General features: G+C 35.8%; 1 protein-coding gene across 1 annotated transcript in view; it reads left to right on the top strand.

Annotated features, from left to right (window-relative positions):
- The window catches only part of ARHGAP20 (Rho GTPase activating protein 20), a 137,209-nt gene that overhangs the window by 7,813 nt on the left and 106,107 nt on the right, over positions 1 to 23,289 (top strand). Inside the window, exon 2 of the mRNA XM_054592207.1 lies at positions 11,314 to 11,396. Within this exon, the coding sequence (XP_054448182.1) occupies positions 11,314 to 11,396 (83 nt within the window). The remainder of the gene's footprint in view (positions 1 to 11,313; positions 11,397 to 23,289) is intronic.

Here is a 23,289-nt window from a genome sequence, read left to right as displayed (position 1 = left end):
GCCAGGTAATTTACACCGCCTTTTCCTGAGGGCAAGAAAAGATGAGATGAGACATTCCAGCTCAACAGTGAGGGTGGTAGAGGGAGAGGAGAATTCTTCCTTCCTCCACTTTCTGTTCTAAAAAGACCCATAAGAGATTGAACGATGCCTACTTACTTTGGGGGGACAATCTGCTTTACTGAGTCCAGCAATTCATGTACTACTCTCACCTGAACTACTTTCACAGACATACCTGGAAATAATGTTTAATCTGGGTACTTCATGGCCATTTAAGTTAGCACATAAAATTAACCATCCCCATTGGTATTGACTAACAAGGACAATGACACAATCATTGGTCTAATTACTTTAGAGAGTTGTGATTTTTATGCCTTGTTACCTGTATGTTTTATATAAGGCCCTCCCATTTCAGAAGCTCTTCAGCCAGGCTTGCTTTCCATGCTGGTATCTCAGTCCTGCCTTCTGTCGGAAAGCTTGGCATATTCTCGAAACTCAACTAAATTTCAAAGTTATGTATGAGTGCACTGAATCCAATGCCTCAGATGATTCCATCGTGGGAAATCATATGTGGGAAACCCAGTTGAAAATTTCTCCATTCAGTAAACATTTCATATCATGAATCGTGAATATGGGAAAAACACTCTTGCTTCCATGGGTATTTTTACTTAAAATGTGAACACAATAGTGTATTTTAACATAGCAAAAGAAAAATTAATTTTTGTGACTCTATTGTATGTTTCATAAAACAGAAGTTAAGGACAGTCTTTTATTTTTACACACTTGTGTAAATAATAATTATTAATCTTGAATATTGGGCATTCCAAGTTAAAATAGAAAGTTGTAACTATAGACTGAAAACTCACAAGTCACAGACACCTAAATAGTGCAGTTGTTGCTTTTGGTTGAAATGAAGATTGTTGTAAAGCAATCTATCACTCCCTGTGATTTCAACATTGTCCTAGGTTATGATTTGATAAAAGGTCTGCAGGCAAAAGGTGGAACATGTTCAGTAAACTGGAAGAAGTGAGACAACTGGTAATACCTGCAGAAAATGAAACCTCCAACTTTAATAATTTAGGTATCTGATTCTTCCACAAGTTCCCCTCCAGTTGTCCAGAACTTAATGGCCGTTCTTATCACAGTAAAGACATCCTGTGCCTTATAGTACCACATATAATTTAACAAAAATATGTTACTATAAAGCTTGCCTTCCTAGAAGGTATCAGTATCTGAAAATATACTAGGTTTCAATTTAAAATGCCACTAAAATATGTTATACAATATATATACACCTTTATGTATGCACACCCATATACACAGTGCGTTGAGGAAATATTCATGGTCCGGCACAAATAATGCCCCTTTTTTATTACAAAATTTTTTATTACAAAATCATAAGCATGCAGTTCTGTAACATAACAATATCATACTCAAGCATACCATATGACATTTTAGGTGAAATGTTAAAATTAATACTATAAATTATTACCCCCATATTATTACCCTACCAATCACACTCAAGCATGTGTAGCTTCTGCCAGACCCTGTATATATATATTTTATTGTGATTTGATAGTTTCATAACTCATACCCTCATATCTCCAGAGCATTTGGCAGAAACCTCTGTTATGGGCTAAATGTGCCCCCTGCAAACTGATATGTTGAAGCTCCAATCCCCAGTATGATAGTATTTGGAGGTGGGGACATTTGGGAGATAATTAGGTTAGATGAGGTCATGAGAACCAAATCCCCATGATGGTTTTAGTGCCATTATAAGAGACCAAAGAGCTTGCCCTCTCTCTCTGTCCCTCATGCAAGGATAGAGCAAGAAGGCAGCTGTCTGCAAACCAGAGGGCCCTCCCAAGAACCCAGTCTGTGGGCACCTTGACCTTGGACTTCCCAGTCTCCTGAATTGTGAGAAATGTCTGTTGTTTAAACCACCCAGTGTGTGTTATTTTGTTATAATAACCTGAGCTGACTGACTACCTGTAAAATAAATTTGCATTGAGAGAAAAGTTTGCTCTCCTGTTCTTTCTCTTGCTGTCTCAAATGTTCTAGATCACAGGAACTCTTCAGATTCCGATGTGTGTAGAAAGCTTGCAGGGTGAATGCTCAGTTTGATAATGGTAACTGCAGCAGTGTTCGGAAGCAACCTAGGATGGAGGTAACATGTAGCTTTACTTATGGGAGACTTAGCCACAGCGTGGGAGTCTGGAAAGGGAGCAGAGGCAATAGCCTGCTGTCAGCCACCAATAATGGGGCTTATAGGCCACACTGCCCAGTTTATTTTATAATTTTGTTTCAGTCTTATTTTCTTTATCTAGGACAAGTTTAGATTAGAAACATCCAACCGACAACAGAAATAGCCCGATCAGCACTGTATGTGTGTTATGCTGAGCAGCCTTGACCTAATTTTGACAGACAGCTGTCACATGGCAAAACTGAAAGGTAAAACCTATTTTTGGATGTCTGGTCACTGGTGTGTGGACTCTGAAAATGGAATATGCCCACATCAGCTCGTATTTCAAAGATCTGAAAAACCCAACTGCTCTGTAGCCTTTCTCTTTCCTTGATTACCTGGGTCCTAATTTGTATCTAGAAGAGGTGTCTGTATTTTCTCTTACACCCCTGCATTCACCCTCTTGAACCTCAGCTCCAACAGTAGCCATTACTAGGTTACACTGTATCTGAATCTGGATAGACATAGGCCTGTTTTTCTATTCTTATTTGATACATTCTTTTACCATTATGGTTTTGGGACTAGATCACTGTATTCTGTCACTCTGCATAAGGAAAGTGAGAAGTTGCTGTAGGGCAGTTTCCCAGGCATTGCAGATGTATCTGATACATTCAACCTCTTCACCTTCAGACAGGTGGATAGGCACTGAGGCAGCCATGCAATAATTGTTGATTATAGTGTGCCATGGATGTCCAAATAATATCACTGTATGGTGCATGATGTGAAAAATGTACGGAAGCCCTGCCTGAAAGAGATCATGAGGGACGGACCGTTGGTCCTGCCTATTCCAGGGTGCTGCTGAAAGGGAATTGTGACCGAATGTTGAAACGGGTGGTTCGAGCCAACTTGAAGGTCCATCATAGTCATACTCCAGAAACTGCGTGAGTGGTGTGGAGGCAGAGAAACAAAGAAAAATATATAAGAAACAAAGAATAATATATAAGGAGGCAGAGAAACAAAGAATAATGAAGAATAATATATAATCATTTATTTACGGACAGTACTTACATATGCTAAAGTATTGCTGTGTACATTACACTCTCATGGTACTTTCCCTCTCAGAGGACTTTCGCATATATAATCTTAATTCAATTCTTTGTGGTAGGTTGGGTAGTTACATCATTTTACAGAGGGGACTCTGAGAAGTTAAGTAATAGAATCAGGGTCCAGAATTTAGGTCTAATATCTACTAGCTCCATGCCCATTTTTCTACATTACATTGATTCTCATGTTTATTATTTTATTTGAAAGTGGTTGTCTCACAGAAAGAGGAAAGATAGCCAAAAGTAAAAAGGTTTCTTTCTTAACCTCAGAAAATAACTTTTATTCCTTTACAGTAGTCTGCGTTGGGATGACAATTGTTTTAATTAAATGTTCAAAGGGATTCTGGATGGGATGATTTTGAGTAAACAGAAGGTCTTACTCATCAGAGACCAAACTGACAATAGTGAGAAGCTTCAGCTCACCCGATATTTTTGTGATAGTAGAACCTTAGAAGCAAAGTGCAAGGTTAAGAATAATTTTCTTGTTCTCTTATGGAGCCAGTGTCTTTGAGTTATGTCTCCACAAATAAATGCTGCAAGCCTGTAGGAAGACAAAAAATCGTACAGACTAGCCATAAAAAGATTAATAGTCAAATTTGAATAAGCTAATTTTCAAATGTGATTAATCATTTTTTCTGGCCTTGAAACTTTAGAGTATTTAAAAGCTTTCATCAAAGCCTTTATTTTAATTGTATGCTAATTTTAAATGTTTGAAAGTGACTTCATCACATTTGACTTAAATTCAACGGCAGTGCTTGACTTTTTTCTTCATAAAGTGACTGGAAAAAACAAAGTATGAAAAATTGCAGTGCACCTGGCTTAAATCTTTCATCCTGTTCCTTTCTTTTGATAGGCTTTCTTTTCCTTTAATCTAAACTAAGAATAACTAGATTCAGAGTGATTTAGAGGTTTCAAAAATAATACTGTATCTCTTGATTGACATGAATTTAAAATTCCAATGGGAGATTACATCTAAGTTTTTATGTAAACAATGTTGTCTGTGTTGTTAAAAACCGAAGAAAAAAACTTTTTTTCTGCAGCAACCTGTTTACAACTGCATTTTCCTATATAGGACACACTGTGTTACCAACTTAAATTCTCAGATACAATCAGTGGTAGTTCATTGACTTAACACACAGGCATTGAGAATTTACTATGTGGAAACACTGTCTAGGGCGCTGGAGGAATGGGGGAGGAATGGTGGCAAATCACCAGAGGCAACCAGCCATGTTCCTCAGATCTCTGAGGAATTCAAATGGGCAGCCACTCAAACATTTAGTACAAAAACATGTTGGACAAAAAGCAAACAAATAAGTTCCATCTTTATGTTTTATACTTCAGATAATTGTTATACAAATAAATAAAATTACAGCTTCTGGTTATTAACCAGTTTGCTGGGATAAAGCCCAATGCTTTAGGAGTTTGGTAGTTAGCATTTTTTAACTGTTTTATTGAGCTATAATTCATTTACCATACAGTTCATCCACTCAAAGTGTACAATTCAAAGAATTCTGCACAGAATTCTGCATCCATCACTATCGTCAATTTTAGAATAATACCGAAAAGAATCACCACACCCCTTAGCCATCACATCCCCATCCTTTCATCTTCCCAACCCCAGGCAAACACTAATCTAAGTTCCTGTATATTTGTTTATTCTGGATATTTCCTGTAAATGGAGTCATATAATATGTGGTCTTTTGAGATTGACTTCTTTTAATTAGCATAATGTTTTCAAGAGTCATTCATGTTGTTGCACATATCAGTACTTAAATTGCCAAGTAATATTCCATTTTATGTATATACCACATTTAGTGTATTCATTCATCAGTTAATGTACATTGGTGTTGTCTGCACTTTTTGACTCTGATGAATAAAGCTGCTGTGAACATTCATGCTTTTGTGTGGCTATCTTTTTATTTCTCTTGTATGTACCTAAGAGGAATTGCAGGATCATATAGTAACTATCTTTAGCCATTTGTAAAACTTCCAAACTGTTTTCAAAGTGATAACACCATTTTACAGTTCCCACCAGCAGGAAAAGTTTAGATTAGAAACATGAGTGGAGGATGTGGAGTCCAGTGTATTCACATCCTGTCAACAATTGTTATTTAGCTGTCTTTTCTATTATAGTCAGCCTGATGAGTATAAAGTGGTATTTCATGGTTTTGATTTGCATTTTCCTGATGGCTAATAATGTTGAAAATCTTTTCATGTGCTTATTGGCTATTGTGTATCTTCTTTGGAGGACTGTCTTTTCAGATCCTTTGCCCATTTTAGAATTAGCTTGTCTATTGAATTGTAAGAGTTCTTTATATATTCTAGATACAAATCTCTAATGAATGGCAGAAATATTCTCCCATTGTGAAGGTTTTCTTTTCAGTTCTTAATAGTGTCCTATGAAGCACATAAGTTTTTCACGTTGACAATCATGTCTAATTTGTATGGTGTTTTTTTTTTGTTTCTTGTGCTTTTGGTGTCACACCTGAGAAACCATTACGTAATCCAAAATCACAAATATTTCTGCTTGTGTTTTCTTCTGAAATTTTAATAGTTTCTGCTATTTTAACTCTTTGAACCATTTTGAGTTAAGTTTTGTATGTGGTGTGAGAGAGGAGTTTGGCTTCATTCTTTTGCATGTGGGTACCCAGTTATCTTTGCACCATTTATTGGCAAGTGATTAAATTTATCATCAGACAGATGTTTACTTTGTAGTCAAAGTGGTAAACATCAACATTGTGTCAAAAGATGTAGTTTGCAGTGTGCAAGAATGACTCCTACCATCCTGTTCCATTGCAAATGCTTACATTTCCTTAGTGGCAACATTCCAGCAGAGCTCCCAAAGGTTTGTCTGTTTGTAAGTTTGTTTATTTTTCTGTTTGTGTATTTGAGGACAGTGGTATAGATGTGGAGAACTAGTGGATTTTAAAATTGACATAAAATCATCACTTATCGGATGCATAGTTTGTGTCAAACATTCTGCTGTGCTTTGGGAATGAAAAGTAGGCCTGCTACAGAGTAGAGTCCCAGTACATGATTATAGAAGGATGAGAGATAGTTTGGAAAGAAAGCATAGTCCCTGCTTTCCAGAACCCTGCAGAAAAATAAATAATAAGAAAGGCTATAACTGAAGCATAATATGTAAAGCAAGCTGGGAACACAAGAAATTGAATATATAGTTAATCTGACTTATTAAAAAAGTTGAAGTGGAAAGCACCTTGCAGATTATTAGCTGGTAATATAACTACCGTTTTGGGTTATTGAAATATAAAAAACAATTAATTGTAGACATTTGTTTCTTATGTTCAATTATGACCTCTATTTATTCTTTGGAAGAATAGATTTTTTGTTTTCTATACAGAGGAGACAGCTTAGAAAATCAAAGATCTAATTTCTCTATAGTATTCATGGTCTACTTTCCTAATAAATGCCTGTTAGTAAAAAACACAGCAGTTTTAAAATTCTATTACTATTTATTTCTTTTTACAATTTTTTCCAGCCTCATTCTTTTGTATGTGGGTACCCAGTTGTCTTTGCAATTTATTCCAAGCTCCTCCTCATCCTTCACATTTAGGAGTGGAAGAATAAATAGAGGCTATTTATGTTTGCTTGTTTTTTAGCTCATATAAAACCCTTGTTTAGTTTTTTGGGCTGCATAAGACTAGGTAAGTGGTATGATATCAAGAAAACTGTTCCCAAAAGATTAATGCAATTGAATTTTTGCCTAATGTGTAGTTATCAATTTAGAAAATAATATTACCTTTAAAAAATACTTGGTTTCAGAAAGGCATACAGTATTTCTGAGATCATCTAGATATGAACATTAAGAACTTGGACATTCTGAACAATCACATTGTGGACTGTGATTTTTAAGCTAACAAAGAAAACATACAATTTTAAACCTACTTTCTGTTTCCTGTGAGGCAAGGAATCATAGTTTTCACTGTCTATGAACAACTGTATTATTTGTTGGTGCTAATATAAGCATAGACTCAACCTATCCTGATAAGTTTGTACTATTATACATTTGTAAAATAATCAATAGCCTCATTCTATTTCCATATATTGTATTTCACACAGTTATTATAAACAGAAAGAACATCCAAGTCTTTATTGCCTGAGAACAGATTCTTTGATGTGTGGATTTGTTTAAAAATTACTACTGGCCCTTTGTTTTGCAGTACTTGTGAGCAAAAGAAAGAGATCTGGACCTGGTTGGTATGGCTTAGTTGGTTGGAATGTCTTCCCAATACCAAAAGGTTGCAGGTTCAATCCCCTGTCAGGGCACATACCTGGGTTTCGGGTTTGATCCTCACTCGGGGCAAAATACAGGAGGCAACTGATGGCAACCAATTGATAGTTTTCTCTCACATCAATGTCTCTCTGTCTGTCTCTCTGTCTCTCTCCCTCTTGCCTTCTTTCCCCACCCCCTTTTTCTTTCTCTAAAAGCAATGAAAAAATGTCCTTTGGTAAGGATAAAAAAAGACATTTGTGTATTTTGAATGAATTAATACATAAATCTATTTATTAAGCCCTCATGTTGGCAACTCTTAAGACTTATTACTTAAAAGAGAAATGAATCCCCTGAATTCTAAATGTGTGATGTATGTAATGTTTATTTTCTTGCAAGTCCAGGATGAGTCTTTGGTGGACAATTAATATGAGAATATCAGAAATAGAAGTTTTCTAAGAAACTACATAGTTGAAATATTCTTTTTCTAGATAAGGGAATGGAGGCCTAGAAAAGTGGATTGCCTTGAGTTGCGTATATCATTAGTGGTAAAGTAAGTTTCAGTACAAACAATAGGATTTGAAAAAATATTCTGCCTGTAGTCTGATTGCATTCTTCTGAATATGGGTCCACTAGATGAGGTAGAAACACTCCGTTTGAGTCCTCGTACATCTAACAGTATTATAACTAAGAAAACAAGCCTGATTGCTATGTATAAAAATGATCCTCTATATTAGATCTCCATGAAAAACCATTTTAAAAGCATCTTTACAGAAGAAAATATGTCACCATTCTTTTTTTTTTAAGATTTTATTTATTTTTAGAGAGAGGGGAAGGGAAGGGAAGGAAAGGAAAGGAGAATGGGGGAGAGACATCAGTGTGTGGTTGCCTCTCGCATGCCCCCCTACCAGGGACCTGGCCTGCAACCCGGGCATGTGCCCTGACTGTGAATCAAACCCACAACCCTTTGTTTCGTAGGCCAGCACTCAGTCCTCTGAGCCACACCAGCCAGGGCTCACCCTTCTTTGATTATCCATTCTCATATTTTACAGCCATCACTCTCAGAAACATTTCTTTATATCAGGAGGTTTCATATTTGGGTTTCATTAATCTCTAAGGAATCCATATTATGTGGGGTTCTGAACCCCCTGAAATTATGTGCAAAATTTAGTTCATAGCTTTTGTAAATTTCTCAAAGAACCACTACCCAAGATGAATCTGGATTCTCAGTCTACAGTTTAGCAGAGTTTTTGTTTTTTGTTTTTGCCCTATCTTCCTTAGAAGATACTTCTTATCCTCCATATTATAACTGTATTAATTTGGAGATTATTAATGTTTCCAAATGAAGAATTTCAGATCAGTTTAACTTTTCTCATAGGGTCTTTTTTTTTCCTTCACATTTTAATCCATTTTTATGGCTGTCTTTTGAACACTTTCCAAATTCTTTGTAAACCTGAAAGCCAAGGAGCTCAGAATTAGAAATTATATATTAATGAGATCTAGTTTAGGAGCTTGGATCTGCTGACAGTGAGCAGTTTCATAGGGATAGGGGCAGTAGAAATAAGACTGATGAGACAGGTCCAGAAATGCCCGCCCCCCATCAATATAGGCTAGGCAGACCCTCAAGGTCAAGAGAGTCAGAGCATAAAGGGCCCAGGTAAAGCTTAAAAGAATTGGGCATATTATTTCAAAGTTCAAGGCATAGTAAACAGATCCTGAATAAAGGAGTCAGAATAGTGAGCAGGAAGCAAGCCCAGACTTGAAGGTGACACACTGTCCCGCAGAAAAATCTGCATATGAACAAACTGCCACCTTTCTTAGTAAAAATCGATGCAGTCTTCCATTATTGAGACTCTTCCCTTGGAGAGGGTGCTTGTCTTCCAGATTTCCCTTCTCCTGTAACCTTCCCGGTCCCAGTAGCCTCCAGATGTTAGATACCTAAGAGTTATGTTTCCAAGAGGTGTGACTAATGGAAATAGTGGGATGAGGTTTACAGGCTATAATATATGAAGTAGGTTACCAAAATTACTGGGGTGGGGAGGGATTACAGACAATTTTAGGACTCTGATGAAACTGTGGATGGGCTTTCCCTCCAGAAGGAAGGCACCAAATACTTGTACATATTATACAAATGATTTTATACAATTTAATCTGCCCTGAAACTGATTCATAGTTAGTAACTGGTTGAGAAATGTGGTATTCTGTATTCCTTATCTGTGTGTTTCCTGTCCTTTATTAATGTTTCATATAATTGTTTCATGTGCTATCTGAGCTACACTAAGGAGGTTTGGGCATGCAGTTTCCGCGTGTGAGCCAAAAGATTAACAGGAGAAACGGCAACACTGAGCCCATGGCACTGGTGACACCAGTGTTTTGGAAGGGATCCTTGCAGGGCATGGTGAATTTGGGGGATAAGGACTGTGCCAAAGAAGTCCACCCTCCCCTTCTCACTGGATGATTCTACCTCTATTCCTATGCAAGGGTCTCGATTTTATTTTAGCAACTAAGGAGGCGTTTCTTTATGAATCATGTAATGTGATACTGATTCTGAGCTGGTTAGTCTTCTTATGTGGTTCTTAATAGAGTAGCATCCAATTCCCAAGCATGGCTGGCCTAGACCCTCAGGAAGAAGGTGAGACCTCTGGCTAGGTTAGGGTGGGAGGGCAGAGCAGGAGGAACGACTTTGTACGACATCCTGAACTTCACTCATGGCTCTTTGTGACTATTGTTAATTTTACTCATCCATGTTCACTGGCAGGCCCACTTACTCTGTCTAGATTTATTAAATATATGATTGAATTTAGAGAGTAATTATATGGATAATTCAAGCTAAATAAAACCCCATTAACCACAAATTTAAGGTCCTCTGAAACAGAGTACCTGAATTATCCAGTTAATTCTATATTTATAGAATACCTAGAAAAGGGCATTTTATTTATTTTTATTTTTTATTTATTTTTAAAGATTTTTTTAAATTTAATTTTAGAGAGAGAGTGAAGAAGGGAGGAAGAGAGGGAGAAAAACATCAATGTGCAAAAGAAACATCAATCAATTGCTTCTTGCATGCCCCCAACCAGGGACCTGGCACACAATCCAGGCTTGTGCCCTGACTAGAAATCGAACCAGTGACCTTTTGGTTTACAGGGCGATGCCCAGCCCACTAAGCCATACCAGTCAGGGCAAAAGTCCTTTAAAAAAAATTACAGTAAAAAAAATCTATTTGAAGAAGGTATTTCCAAATCTGTAAATATTTAAAGGTCTATTAAATAAGAATCTAGTCTTCATCTTTTGCTTTAACTGTTTTGGTTTTTTTTTTTTCTCCCTATACTTGATCTTTTCAAATCCTGTATATTCTTGAAACCCAGTTTGGGGCCTACTCTTCCTACAACACAGAGTAGAACCTACTTTGATGACATTTTGGAGTATAAATGAGATAACCCCTTTCTGTCTTCAGCATAGGGCCGAGCACACAAGCAGTATGCATGTTAGCTGAAAAGGATGGTAATGTTTATGATAATGGTTTTTCCAAATACTCTGGTCAGCATTTGATCTTATTCTCAGACCATAAAAAATATTTACTTTCTATACCACTTTTTGATACTAGAAAAAATATTTACTTTTATACCACTTTTTGATACTAGCTTCCTGGTTCAGATGTTATTTTTTTATCTTCATAATGAGATTGCAAATTTCTTCATAGACAAAGAGATACAATATAAAACTTGCTGAATTCAGTTGAAAATTGGCATTTACTTTCTTTACAAGCCCCATGGTCTTATTTCGATTCTTTTCCTCAACAGAGAATGAAAACACTAGCAGAAAGGAGGAGGAGTGCCCCATCTCTTATCCTGGATAAAGCCCTACAAAAACGGCCTAGTACCAAGTAAGTGAAAATCTTTCTATCATACGTTTTGTATGTGCTACATCTTTTTTATGTGTGGGCTTGTTTATTTATTTGTTTTTTATCAGCACCAAAATTCTCTATTTAATGGTAGAAAATACAACTTCTGTTATGAGGTTATTTAATAAGGCCTCTTCTTTTTGTGAATCATAAAGCACTATAGACCTGGCACTTATGATCAATTGTTTTAAAACTGATTCAGAAGTGGATCCCACATCATATAGCACACAAGAATGCAAGTTCCACACACTGTTAAAATTTATTTATGAAATACTTAGAAATCAGAATACTAAAATATGAGTTATTTTAACCACCATACATGTTTGGTTATGCACAAGCCTTTGCCTAGTACTTTACCATAAAGTGATGCCTATACATGGTTATAAGACAGATTTTTTACCACTTTGAGATATTAAGAAAGATTAAGATTATTAAAAACTGGGATGTTGATTTCTTTTGGCCTTATTGGTTAAATTAGTGAATTTATTAGTGAAATTTGAAGTGGAAAAACAAGCAAGTATCTATTGAAATGGTCATTTCACCAGTTGAGGCCAAATACTATTTCAGTGGACATTTTAAGAAAATCTTTCACAATGTGTAGAAATTAAATGGATAGTCAATCATTAATTTATTCATTAAATTTTAAATGGCATTATAACTCAGAATTTTTATGTTCAAAGGAATCCAGTAATGATTTTCTACTAATCTGTGAATCCTTTTATGTAAGTAGATGTCCTTATCACCTTTATTTAAAGTGAAGGTATATCTGATATTTCTATGAATTATATGCCAATTTAACATAAATTGACATCTATATGGAAGCATGGCATTTTTTTCAATGCAAAAAATAAATTATATAGCTAAATCACAGTCTGTGAAACTTTCAAAATACTTAGACCATTCTCAGTACCCAGCCAAGTTCCCAGACTCAGGCAGCTCCCAAAAGACACACACTGTAGTCATTGGGTGATCAGGAAATGTAAATTGCTTTTAGTAGAAGCCTGATAAAAATTTAATTAGGAAAATATTGTTCTGCCAAATAAATAAACAATACAGTAATATATTTCAGTACCAAAGTTAAATAACTTTTAGATTATTTGCATTAGTGTGTTTATCTTTGCATTATTATGGATAAAAGAGAATGGTTATAGCTTCATAGTTTGACTGTGATTGCCTAGAAAACTCAGGAGAAAGTATTTTTTAAAGGAGGTAGAGAGAGAAGGCAGAATTATCAGTACACCTGTCTTTAATTCTACTATATATGTAAAAATAGCTTTATTACTTACTTTTTTAAAAGACAGAAACAGTTTAAGGTAAAATTCCTTACTGGAAACTTCTGGGATGGATGCACACTGGGCTTTTCAGTTAAAGTAGCCTTTACATCACGGAAGCTTTAGCCCGAGATCAGAGGTCAGCCGTGGCCTGCCTACTGCCTAACCCAGGGCAAGGATCTGTAACAGTGCAATTGTAGGCACTGAAAGCTCATATAGACCTGTGGATCTCAACAGGGAGATACTAATCTTTAGGGGGCATTTTGAAATTTTGTAGCGCTTTTTAGTTTGTCTCAATGATTTAGTAGGCAGTGGCCAGAGAGGCTAGACATCATGTAATACACAGGACAGCCTATATAAGAAAGGATTGTGTGATTCCTGCATAGCTTTTGAATGCCCCATATATGGCATATTTGTGAAGGAGAGAAAACCCTTATATAATTATTTATGCCCATAACTTAACTCTTTTATATATAAATACTGTTTTATATACTTTTGTATAGTTCCAAAAATCACTAAAATTTCCAGAAATTCATCTACCTTGCATATCAAGAGATAATTGTACTTTGTATTGTTTGAAACCATTTCAGAAAATCACTTGGCTTTACTTCATTTTCCTGTACTTGTTGCATGGAATGGTTTCTTTTCATACTTCCCTTAAATTTAAATATGTTAATTATAAATAGGTATAAGCATCAGACTACTTCATTGTCTTTTAGTATACTCATGCCTGAGCATATGCATATTGAAATGCATAGTGTATTATGAGTTACTTTCATTGCATTTGCTTTCATGTTACTGTTAGAGTATTTTATTGATACATTTTCATTTCTGGATAGAAAAGGAGGAATTGGAATAGATGTATATGCATAAACTTTCACATAAAAAAGAGGGCATATGGTTTAATAAGATTGAGAACAACTAATGTAGATGAAATGCCAGGTTAGAGAAAATGCTAACACTTGCCTGACTTTCAGGGATTGTTTTGAGTCAGAGAACCAGTATGATAATGTGCAACCATCCCCTGCCCCACTCCTGTCTCATCACCTCTGCACTAAATGGTTGCCCACATTAGAGCCAGTTTTCCAAATTCCTGCCTCAGAAATATGATGGGGTTTGGGTTAAAGTAATTTCAGGCAAAAAGGTTGAAGTTGAGATTGTGTATATTTTAATCTTCAGTCTATTTCCTATGAGTTTCTCTGGGTCAGTAATATGAGTACATAGTGCTAGGGAACAGGACCTTTACCTATCTTATAGAAATAATGTTTTTACTCTCTGTAGTGCTGGTGGTTAACGTATAAACCCACCTGCCCCCCCACCACCCAAAAAGCTGTTGGGTGTTGTATGTACACAAGATATTTGCAAGTAAAATAATTCCAGGATCAGAAAGAACCTTACAGGTTAACTAGTCTAGTGGTTTCTGAACCTGTCAGTATTCCGCAGTGGAACCTGGGCACATTTTTCAAAAATTCTTCATAGTAAAATAATGCTTTGTACGTACCTGGTATTCAGTGATTATTTGTTGGATGAATTAGTGAATGAGCAAGTGACTCAATTTTCAAACCAAAAGAGGAATTTAATTAGTTTTTTATTGTTCAGTTACAGGTATCCCTATTTTCCCCCCATTACTATCCCCTGCCCTACCCACCCCTACTTCCCACATTCAATCCTCCCCCCATTGTTTTCTTTGTCCAAGGGTCCTTCATACATGTTCCTTGACAACCCTTCCCCTTCATTCCTCCCCTATCCCCCTCCATCCTCCTCTGTGGTTACTGTCAACAAACAAGTAGTGGCTAGGTTGTAAAGGAAAGGGAACCCTAATACGCTGTTGGTGGGAATGCAAACTGGTGCAGCCACTGTGGAAAACAGTATGGAGTTCCCTCAAAAAACTAAAAATACCTTTTGACCCTGCAAATCCACTGCTGGGATTATACCCTAAGAATCCCCAAACACCAATTCAAAGGAACCTATGCACCCCAATGTTCATAGCACCACAATTTACAGTAGCCAAGTGCTAGAAACAGCCTAAGTGCCCAACAGTAAATAAGTGGATCAAAAAAGTGTGCTACATTTACACAATGGAATATGATGCAGCAGAAAGAAAGAAGGAACTCCTACCCTTCGTGACAGTATGAATGGAACTGGAGAGCATTATGCTAAGTGAAATAAGCCAGGCTGTGAAGGACAAATACCATATGATCTCACCTAATCAACAAAACAAACAAGTGAGCAAAACAGAACCAGAGACATGGAAATTTAATGTGAGTTTCTGACAGTAGTTTGACTTTCCTGCTCTCCTTTAAGTAGCCAATACATAAGGGACTTTCCTTTTTTATTGGTATTTGTGAAATTCTGGCTAGGGAGAAAGGGAGATTCCTTTTAACAAAATAATTATCAGGAAATTATTTCAGCAGCAAAATACCACAAGAACTCATGTATGTGGCCTGGAAATACCACATATGTTGGCATTCTTGTGGTATTTCATCATTGTTTACTTAGGAATAAATTCAGACTTTCCCTCCAGAAATTCACTTGTCTTGATATGGTATTCAGCCCACCTTATAGAAATTACACAAAAATGTACCCACTTTTGTTTAAAATTACAGTCTGTTAGCACTTCTAAATTTGTATTCACCTGTTTCCATCCTTAACCTCCCAGTTAGCTTACATCCTTGCTATTTGCAAGACCTTGTGCTAGGTACTTTAAATACACTACCTTTTATTTTTTATTTTTTTAATTTTTTTTACATTTTTATTTTATTTTGTAGCTTATAAATCATGTTTATTCTATTACAGTTGTCTCAATTTTTAACCCGTTACCCCCCTCCACCCATCCCCCCTCACCCCGCCCACAGTCAATTCCCACTCTGTTGTCCGTGTCCACAGGTCATTCATACATGCTCTTTGACTAGTCCCGTCCCCTTCTTTCCACCATTGTCCTCTTTCCCCATCCCCTCTGGTCACTTTCAGTCTGCTCCATGTTTCCATGCCTGTGGTTTATTTTGTTCGTTAGTTTATTTTGTTGAGTAGAGTACACTTATAGGTGCGATCATATGGTATTTGTCTTTTATCAACTGGCTTATTTCACTTAGCTTAATATTCTCCAGTTCCATCCATGTTGTCACAAAAGGTAGGAGTTCCGTCTCTCTCTCTCTTTCTTTCATCCGTTCGTTCTTTCTTTCTTTCTTAAATGCAGACTGATTTTATTTATTTTTTTAAATGTGAAAGTTAATTATAAAATATTTTAAAAATTTACTTACTCCTCCTCCATCATGAAATCTAAATACACTACCTTTTAAATCTCTGTTTGCCGCTACTGAGAAGAGAAAAAGACAATGCCAGAGAAGCACTGGAATTTGGCAGAGGTGCTTGGGCTTTGTCTGCATTCAAGTGCAGGCTCTCTATCCTGACTTTTTGTGTGGCCTCAGATAAGTTAACCAATCTCTGATGCAGTGTTTTCCTCTGTAAAATATTAATCTAATGCTTGCATTATGGAATATGAAATGAGAAAATAACTGAGAGTGCTTAGAAGATTAACTTAATTATTAGTTGCCTCTTTCCTTTCCTTAGATAGATTTCATTTTTAAGCTTTAAACACGCTGACTCATCTAGAAAAATCAAGTTTGATAATGAAAAGCACCTACTTTTTCATCACAGCCTTGTATAACTAAAAGTTACTCATTGAGCCTGTCTCATTTTATAGTGGAAATTGAGTCAGTGCTTTCCCCTAAGTCACACAACTAATTCAGCATTAGAGGTGGGATGGAAACCCAGGTTCTTAGTCTTGATGGAATATTCTTTGCATTACACAAGCAAAATCTGTATGCTGTAGTATATAAGAGCATGGATTCTAGAGCCAGATTGCTAGGTTTGAATCTCAGTACTGCTCCTTATTAGCTCTGTGATCTTGGGTTAAGTTTTTAAGTGAGGGATAATAAAACCTACCTCATAAGGCTATAAGGAAGACTAATTGGGTCTTACATATGTAGTCTGTGGTCCATAATCTCTGCTATGTGCATAAAGGCAATGTGTTATTGTTACTAGTGATAGTAGCAAGAGTAACAAGGGAAGTAGAAATGCATTATCCTAGTAGAGAAATTCTTCCCATAGCAGCTGGGAAATAAAAAACATGAAAGGTGCCATCTGGAAGCCAGCTAGATTCTAATATTAAATTCATTTTAACAGATAGTTGTATCTAGGTCTGACCTGAAGCTCAGAGTATCTTGGATTTACTCTTGATAGACCCAGACAACTCTTGAGGTTGGTTTGCCTAGGAAGAAGTCCAAAGTTTGTCTAGAATGATTCTGGGAAATAAGAGCTTGAGGCACAGAGGCTTGACCTGCTTTGCTTGGCCACTTGAGATGAAGAGGCTCTAGGAGATTCCTCTGTGCCAAAGCTATGAATCAGGATTAGACACACAGAGAATTTGCTGGCAAAGATGCTAGGGCCACGTTAGGAGGCACTGGAGAACTAGGAAAGTAGCTGTTTGCTAACTGGCTTCTACTTTTTTTTTTGTCAGTTCACTCCTGTTGTTCCTGACTGCACATACACCCCCCCATGCCATCATTGTCCTACTCAGACTACCCCCCATTATGTGCTAAAAATTCCTCTTCATTCCATTTCCTTTGTTTTGTCATGTTATCATCATAATTTTAATATGTCTAAAGTAGATGATAACTTACCATACTTCCAAATGAAAGCAGAACAGTTGTACTTCAGAGTAGTTTAGTGAGGACTGTGGTCAAATCTTTTATAACAGAATGAAAAAAAAAGCCTCTTCCTGTGACAGTTAAGTGTGAACTTTCCAGATATGGTAATTGGAATGAACTGAATGCCCTCCTAAAAGCCACTCCTATGCTGAGACTCAAAGGTCGTTATGGCTAAATTTAATATACCATATTTTGCTGTGTACGGTGTGCACTTTTGCCCAAATTTTTGAGGGAGAAATAAAGATGCACATTATACATGGATAGTAATAATTCTGTATCTATATAAATGTTTTTAATTATTTTATTTATGCTTATGCATTAAGAGGATAGCTCTAGAAAGCAGTAACGATATCCATATGCAAAATAATACCTTGAAATAAGATAATTGGCTTTGTTTCTAATATAAGTAAATAAAAAATGGAATAAAAAAATGAAAACAAAATATTTTTTTCCTGAAAAGTTTGGACCAAAAACATTGGTGTGCATTATACGCAGCAAAATACAGTTATTCAAAGGAAAATTCAATTTAAAAGATAAGTTACTAGACTTTCTTTTGGAATTCTATAAACCTTCTGTGCCCAGATAAAGTTAATTGGTATAAGATTTTTAAATAAAATTCTGAATTTTTAGAGTTTGTTTTAATCTTTAAGACCTTTCAAAATTTACAATAAAGTACAGCTAACCCTTGAACATGAGTTTGAACTGTGTGGGTCCACTTATACCTAGATTTTCAATAAATATACAGTTGGCCCCCTTTACCCTTTGTGTCTGCAGGTTTCACATATGTGGATTCAACCAACCATAAGTTTGTATTTTCAGTGCTCAGCTGGGAATTCACAGATATGGAGGGCTGATTATGTACATTGTTCTCTGCCCTTTTATACAAGGGACTTGAGCATCTGTGGATAACAGTATTTGTGGGGCCCTAGAACCAATCTCCTTCAGATACGGAGGGACAACTGTAGTGAAGTTTTGGGATAGACAGAAGCTATAGATGGATTTTCAACCGCATTGTTCTTGACACTCTTAACCTCTGCATTGTTCAAGGGTCACTTGAATACTGGCCTGTTATCTTAGGAAAAAACAAAATCCAACCCAAACACTATTTACTGTGCTGCCTTGCTTACATGCTAGTTGGCTCTACATAAGTCCTCTTCCTACAGTTTTGGACAGTGTGTTCTGAGGTTTTAATTGATAGATCCATGAATAACTCAAGATATGTGAGGAAAAGAACACAAAGTAGGCATTTTTTTACATGAAGATTGCCAATGATGTGCAATATCCGTTCCTTTTTGCAAAGAACATTTCTCAAAGTTGTAAAATTCAGATGTAAAGGAAAGAGACAGCAATTGCTTTATAAGGTGGCAAAGCTGGCAAATTTTTACCAAAATGGAATTCATTGCTTTAAGCAAAAGGCTTCCCAGGCCTACATATCACTTTATTTTTTTCAAACTACTTTTCATATTCGTTAAAAATGATCAAATACATCTGTTCCTGGTGTGGTATGCTGTTTTCTTATGGTATGATTCTGGCAGGAAATCTTTAGACGATTATATTAAATCTCCCCACATTCTAGTGGGCTTTGACAGGGCCAAATTAATTTATTTTTGCACTTGCAGAACAGTACATCCATTTAATTGCTTCATTCCATCTATAGCCTAATTTGCTAATTGCAGTTATGATTCAATTTTATCTTTCATTTTGGCACCAGGAAAGCACTGCCTCATTAGTGAATGTTCCTTCTCCCTTCCTCATGTCTCTTCACAGGGTTAGCAGGCTCTCCTAAGACATCCTTACTGTACTGGGCTGGCTACTCCCTTCCCCAGTATAGCCAGGATTTCTCAGAGGAGATTTTGAATTTCATGATTGATTTTCCTTCAAGAACCTGGACAAAAGCACTCATGAAGGAAGAAGAAGAATAGTTGTTACTATTATTGAGAAGCCTTATACTGTTGTGATTAACAAAAGTGCAGACTTTGGAGCCATTCTTGAGTTTGTATCTGGTCCAGATTCTAAACGGACATGGGAACTTTGGCAAATTCCTTAAGCTCTCCAGCCCTCACTTTCCTCATAGGGGATTAAGAATTAACATTATAACGCAGTCATATCTGGCACATTGTAATAATTATATAAGATTTTTATTAAATAAAATTATTCAAAATATTTAAATCTTTATACTGCCCTATGATTTCTAATCTTCTTAGTATTCCAGATTTAGGTCTTCTCAACTTGACTGTCTGCTTTTTGAGTGATGGAACCATTTTTTTTAATCTCCATATTTCCATGTACAGTGTTGGGTGTAAAACAGATATTCTATAAATATTAGCTAAGCTGAATGAGTGATTCTTTTCTCCCCCTAGCTAAGTAGATCATCTCTCAGTTGGAGTGGAAAGAAGGTAAGAGACCACTGCTGCCTGAGAAACTAATATGGTATAGGCAATGTTAAAAAGCCACACAAAGAAGTGGCAATTCTATAGTGACTAGCTGTTCAGTGTATATTGATTTAATATTCATTCACATGTTTAACATGTCATCTGTCTTATGAGTCACTGCCGTTGGTTTTCTGATGCATAGCTCCTGATGTAATGAGAACATGCAGAGAATGAATTTTAGTCCCTGCTCTATCGCCAATATGATCCTGGTAGAGTCACCTAGCCTTTCTGCAACTAGGACCCTCCTCATCTGTCAATGGCAGGGGGACAGGTTGCAGCCCCAGAGTGACTGCAACCTCATTAGAGACCTGAGGCATTTCCACCCAGCTAAGCCCTGACCCTCAGAAACTGTGAGATAATATTATACATGTCTTATTTTAAGCTGCTATATCTTGGGGTAATTTGTTATGCAGTAATAATATAGTCATCTTCAAGTTACAAAACTAGCTTTCTAGACATGCTTTGTCCATGTATCTTATGTCCTTCTATCTAAAGGTAGAAAGATTGGAACAGATACTGTTTCCATTTATAAGTGAAAATGCTTATTCCCCATATCATGTAATTTGTTGGCAAAGGAGCCAGACAACATTCTTTCTGAACAGCTCTATTAAGATACAGTTCATACCATATAATTTTCCTATTTAAAGGGTACAAAATTCACTGGGTTTTAGTATATTCACAGAGTTGTGCAGCTGTCACCACAATCTTAAAGCATCTTCATCCCTCCTGAAAGAGACCCTATAGCCATTAGCTGTTCCTTACTTTTTTCCACATCCCTTCTCCTCCTATCTCCAGCTCTAAGCTGCCACTGATCTCTTTTCTGTCTCCATAGCTTTGCTTCTTCTGAACATTTTATATAAATCCAGTCATACACTATGTGGTCTTTTGTGACTGGCTTCTTTCAGTTAGCATAATGTTTTCAAGGTTCATCCATGTTGTAGCTTATATCACTACTTTGTTACTTTTAACTTTCAAATAATATCTCTGTATATCGATACATACACGCACCACATTTTGTTTTCCATTCATCAGTTGATGGAAATTTGTGCTATTTCTGTTTGTTGGCTATTATAAATAATGTTGCTGTGAACATTCATGTACAGGTTTTTGAATGGACACAATGTTTCATTACTCTTAGATGTATACCTAGGAACGGAATTGTTTGGTCATATGATAACTCTGTGTTTGAAGAACTACCAAACTATTTTCAAAGGCAGATGCACCATTTTATACTTCTGTTAGCAATATCTCAGTGTTCTACCATATTTTGCCATGTATAATGCATGCCCATGTTTTTGTGCGCATTATACCCGGGATTATTATACCCATTATTGTACCCATGGTATGTAATCATTTTTCCCACATATAATGCTCATCCTTATTTTCCCTCAAAAATTTGGGCAAAAAAGTGTGCATTATACACAGAAAATACAGGTAATTTTTACACATCCTTAGCAGCCCTTGTGATTTTCCACCTTTTTGACTATAGCCATCTTAGTGTGAAGGGGTGTCAGGGACTATCTTAGGGCTCACCTTATTTGTTTCTCCTCTCTTAGTGGTCATTGTTCTAAGCTCCTATAGTCCAATATCTGAAATAATTGTTTCATATTTTTTCTTTTTTTTTAAGAGTTTAAGTTAATCTAGCATAGTCAGGAACAGAAATCTTTCATAACTTTTTCTCTTTAGTATTTCCTTCCTTTCACTTATTTTGAATTTATTCTTCTTTTTCTAAGTTCTTAAAATAGAAACTTAGATTATAGATTTTAAATTATTCATATTTTTCTAAAATTAGAAATTTTTTCTAAGCACTACTTAATTAGCTGCATTCCACAAATTTGGATATGCTGTGCTTTCATTCTCATTTAGTTCAAAATGTTTTCTGATTTCCCTGAGATTTCCTTTTCTATCAGTGGTTTAATTTCTAAATGTTTAGGGCCTTTCCTGATGTCTTTCTGTTATTGATTCCTAATTTAATTGTATTATAATTGAAATACTCTGTATGGCTTCTGCAAATTACCTACTAGAATTTTGGTTAGTATTGCACTGAATCTGTAGATCAGTTGGGGTAGAATTGATTCCTTAACAGTATTGAGTCTTCTAACACATGAACAGGATATATTTCTCTGTTTTTTTAGGTCTTCTTTACTCTCTTTCAGAATGTTTTATAGTTTCTAGTGTACTTGCATTTTACATACTTTTTCATTTTACCCCAAGTATTTCATGTTTTTATATTTATAAATAGTCTTTTTTATTTTTAAGTGTTTCTTGCTTGTATGTAGAAATACAGTAGATTTTTGTACATTGTACATCATCTATCCTGCAACTTTGCTAAACTCACCAGTTTCAGTAGATATTTTTTGTTGGTTCTGTTGAACTTTCTTTGTAGGCTATCATGTCTGTGAGCAAGAATACTTTTATTTTTTTCCAATCTAGATACCCTTTATTTCCTTTCCTTGCCTGATTTCTCTGGTCAAAACCTGCAGTACAATATTGAAGAGAAGTGGTGAGGATAGACATCATTGTCTTACTCCTTATAGTAGAAGGAAGGAAGAAATTCCCTTCTACTCCCAGCCTGCTGACTTTTTTATCATGATCAAGTATTGAATTTTGTCAAATGCTTTTTCACCATCTATTGAGATGATTACATGTTTTTATTTTTAATTTGTTAATATGTGAGTTACACTGATCTATTTTAGAACATTAAAGCATTCTTAGTATAAACCACCTCTCTTGGACATGATATAATATTCTTTTCAGGTATTGTTGAATTTGATTTGTTGAAGGGTACTTTCAGAATTTCATTTGCTCTAAAGGGTGTTTTCAGAATCTGTGTTCTTGAGGGATATTGCTTCATAGCTTTCTTTCCTTGTTATGTCTTGGTCTGGCTCCAGTATCAGTGTAATGCTAGACTCTGAATGAGTTGGGGAGTTACTCCACTTCAGTTTTCTGGAAGAATTTGTGTAGGATTAGCATTATTTCTTTCTCAAATGTTTGGTAGAATTCACCTATGGTGTGTCAGGGCCTAGAATTTTGTTTTGCTTGTTTGTTTTCTGGAAAGGCTTTAACTATATATTCCATTTCTTTAATGGGACTATTCAGGTTATTCTTTTGAGTAAATTATGTAGTTCAAGGATTTTTTCGTTTCACCTAAATTGTCACATTTATAGCCATAAATTTCTTCATAATATTCCCTTATTATCTTGTTAACATCTATAGACTCTGTAGTGATATTTCCTTTTGAATTTCTGATCTTAGTAATTCTAATATTTGTAAATTCAATCTTAGTAACTGTAATATTGATTCATAGTAATATCAGTTTCTTTTTTCTTTTATTCCTGATTAATCCAGCTGAAGTTTGACAATTTTTATCAGCATTCTCAAACAGCTTTTGATTTCATTAATTTCTCTTATCACTTTCCTGTTTTCTATTTAATGGTTCCCACTTTAATCTTGATTTTTATCT

The sequence above is a fragment of the Pteronotus mesoamericanus genome, unplaced genomic scaffold, assembly GCF_021234165.1.
Source record: "Pteronotus mesoamericanus isolate MK-2021 breed Mesoamerican mustached bat unplaced genomic scaffold, CSHL_Meso_final scaffold_36, whole genome shotgun sequence".
Taxonomy (NCBI): domain Eukaryota; kingdom Metazoa; phylum Chordata; class Mammalia; order Chiroptera; family Mormoopidae; genus Pteronotus; species Pteronotus mesoamericanus.
This window is presented reverse-complemented; position numbering and strand designations above follow the sequence as displayed.